General features: G+C 44.9%; 1 protein-coding gene across 1 annotated transcript; it reads right to left on the bottom strand.

Annotated features, from left to right (window-relative positions):
* Positions 1 to 846: 846 nt before the first annotated feature.
* LOC116091855 (PRAME family member 12-like) lies at positions 847 to 2,307 on the bottom strand. Its single transcript, XM_031373293.1, is given in 1 exon segment — positions 847 to 2,307. A coding segment is annotated over 1 exon segment (1,461 nt).
* Positions 2,308 to 2,826: the final 519 nt, after the last annotated feature.

Genomic DNA, 2,826 nt, shown 5'->3' with positions numbered 1-2,826 from the left:
AACTTAGAAATCTGCCTGCCTCTGCCCCCAAGTGCTGGGATTAAAGGCATGCACCACCACTGCCTGGCCAAGTAAGATTATTTTAATGTTCTAAGATATAGGAGTAAGATATTTTAATGTTCCAGGACAAAGGGAGTAAAATGACTGGCTTGTCTACTCTCACAGAGCTTATAACTGAATAGTTAACAGCTTTCAGCTCAATCAGTTCTCTAGGCAAGAACTTTTGCTTCAGCCATGTTCAGAATGTTCACTCCACCTCTTATCTGTATATGACGAAGTGAAATCATCTGCCACTCTCTAAGACAGTCTTCATAAAACAGTGGGTCTGCACTGATCAGTCAGTTTGATAACTGTGCACAGAGCACTCCTAGCAGCCAAAGAGTAAGAATGAGCACTCAAGAGCGGAAGAGAATGTGATAAATGACTTCAGGTCATTTTGATGCTAACAGGTCTTAAACTATAATTTCCTTGATCATACTTCATGAGATCACAGGACACCCTGATGGTAAACCAAGAACTGAGGTCAGTGACTCAGTAGCACACCAGAGATGGGCATTCGGGTTCACAAACTGACCATATGTTTATAACATGGGGAAGCCACTGCTGATCCTGTCCTGATTGTCCCATGTAGAAATGTAGAACTGTCTTTCAGATACCATGAGACATCTGCCTCCATTGTCCCTTTGTTGTCCAGGTCATGCTATCTCCTATATTCTGAATAATCTGAACACCGTTTTGATTCTAATGCATCAAACAGTATATAAAGCTATGTGTTCTGGGACCCCATATATGGGCCTCCCACCCTTGATTTTGATTTGTCTGCATCCAGAAGTAATCTTCTACTATTTACTGCCAACAATGGCAAAGTCTGGTCTTCATGTCATAGACACAGCGCATCCAGCAAAGAGAGCAGGGGACTGTAGCAAAGAAGACTGTCTTGAGCTGCCTTTTGGCCATGAGTATATCCACAAGCTCAGGACACAGTTGGGAAAATCTCCCCACCACAACATCACCCGTGTCTTCATAGCACTCTAGAGGGGCAGGGTACCTCTCTACAGTCAACTTGCTTAGATTGGCCATGCATTGCAGAAGGTCAGTCAGTACAGGACTGGAGAAGTTGTTGTCAAAGAAATTGATCCTGGAGAGCTGGGAGCACTGGCTCAAAGCAGGCAGAAGTACACTGATCTGAGAGTCCTTCATCCTACAGTGCTCCAACTCTAGGGTGTGCAGAGAGTCTGCTATTTTCTCTAGGAGAACTCTGAGATGTGTGACTCTTGACATGGATAACACTATACCTTTGATGCGCAGGTGTTTCAGTTGACAAAACCAGATACTCTGTGACATATATTTCAAGTCTGACTCTGAGAGAGGGCAGAGAGTGATAGACAAGGACTCCAAAATAGCCGTCAGGTATCTGAATAAATATTTCATGTTGTCATTGGAAAAGTAGACATCATTCATGTAGAGATGCCGGAGATGGTTGAGTTTGGAGAACTGAGAAAGGAATGTGGCACTACCCTTCTCCTCTTTCTCTGGCAATGTATCTGAAATTATGTCCCTGTTTGAGTTGATGGAGATTAGTTTTAATTTGCAAAGATATTGCATCTTTCCAAAGTAAGGTGCAAAGCGATCCAGGAAAGACACAATCTGGTTTGTGCATAGTTCCAATTCATTGATATAGCTTGGCTTGAAAACCTCTAATAACTCCCTGATAATCTGTACAGGGATGTGACAAATCTTCGTCTTTGGACAGCATAACCTCAAAGAGCCTTTTCTCAAAGAGTCCTTTCTCCGCTGGGCCTACTGCAGCAAGCATGCTTGGTAGTCGCTCAGGAAGAAGCCGAGGCTCAGGTCAGTGATCATCTTCAAACCTTGCCTCGGTGCTTTTCTAGGAATGTGCTCTGCTACTTGCTTCTCACTCCCAGTCTCTGCTGAGTGGACTCCATCCTTTCTTCTAGCCCATACATCCCAGAAATTCTGGTGCACATCTCTCAAGTCCAACACTTTAAGCTTCCACCTTCTGGGATGAACATTCTATGTCAGCAGTATATCTATGCCATCCAGCACAGGTTGCAGCATCTCCTCAATGGGGATTTTCATCAGTGCCCCCACAGGGAGATAGAGAAAGGGCCAGGCTGCCACCACTGCCTTCACTATCTCTGTGTGCCTGCCATTGAAAGCCTCTATGAAGAGTGGTGGGAAGAGCATAACGGGCAGGTACTCCAGATCAGAGAAGTCTATGGCATCATTCCCCAGAAGCCCCTCTGGTGCCAGCTGCTGGAGTATGAGAGGGTTGTAGGTGCTCATCCTGATAGATATTCAGTCAGAAGGAACAGTCTGTAGTCCAACTCCCCACAATGGTCAGCAGCAGCTATGAGTGGACGTCCAAGGATCCAGCAGTTTCTCAGTCCTACAAGGCTAGCGGGCAAAGAAGAGAGAGTCGATGTTGAACATTTCTTTAGGTGATTCTCAGCCATTCCGTGTTCATCAATTGAGAATTCTTTGTTTAGCTCTGTACCCCATTTTTTTTTTTTTTTGGTTTTTTTTCGAGACAGGGTTTCTCTGTATAGCCCTGGCTGTCCTGGAACTCACTCTGTAGACCAGGCTGGCCTCGAACTCAGAAATCCACCTGCCTCTGCCTCCCAAGTGCTGGGATTAAAGGCGTGCGCCACCACCGCCCGGCTGTACCCCATTTTTAATAGGGCTTTTTGGTTCTCTGGAGTCTAACTTCTTGAGTTCTTTGTATACATTGGATATCAGCCCTCTATCACATATAGGATTGGTAAAGATCTTTTCCCAATTTGTTGGTTGCCGTTTTGTCCTATT

Source organism: Mastomys coucha, unplaced genomic scaffold (assembly GCF_008632895.1).
Source record: "Mastomys coucha isolate ucsf_1 unplaced genomic scaffold, UCSF_Mcou_1 pScaffold15, whole genome shotgun sequence".
Lineage (NCBI taxonomy): Eukaryota > Metazoa > Chordata > Mammalia > Rodentia > Muridae > Mastomys > Mastomys coucha.
The sequence above is the reverse complement of the archived record's forward strand: the minus strand, read 5'-3'. Positions and strand labels throughout refer to the sequence as shown.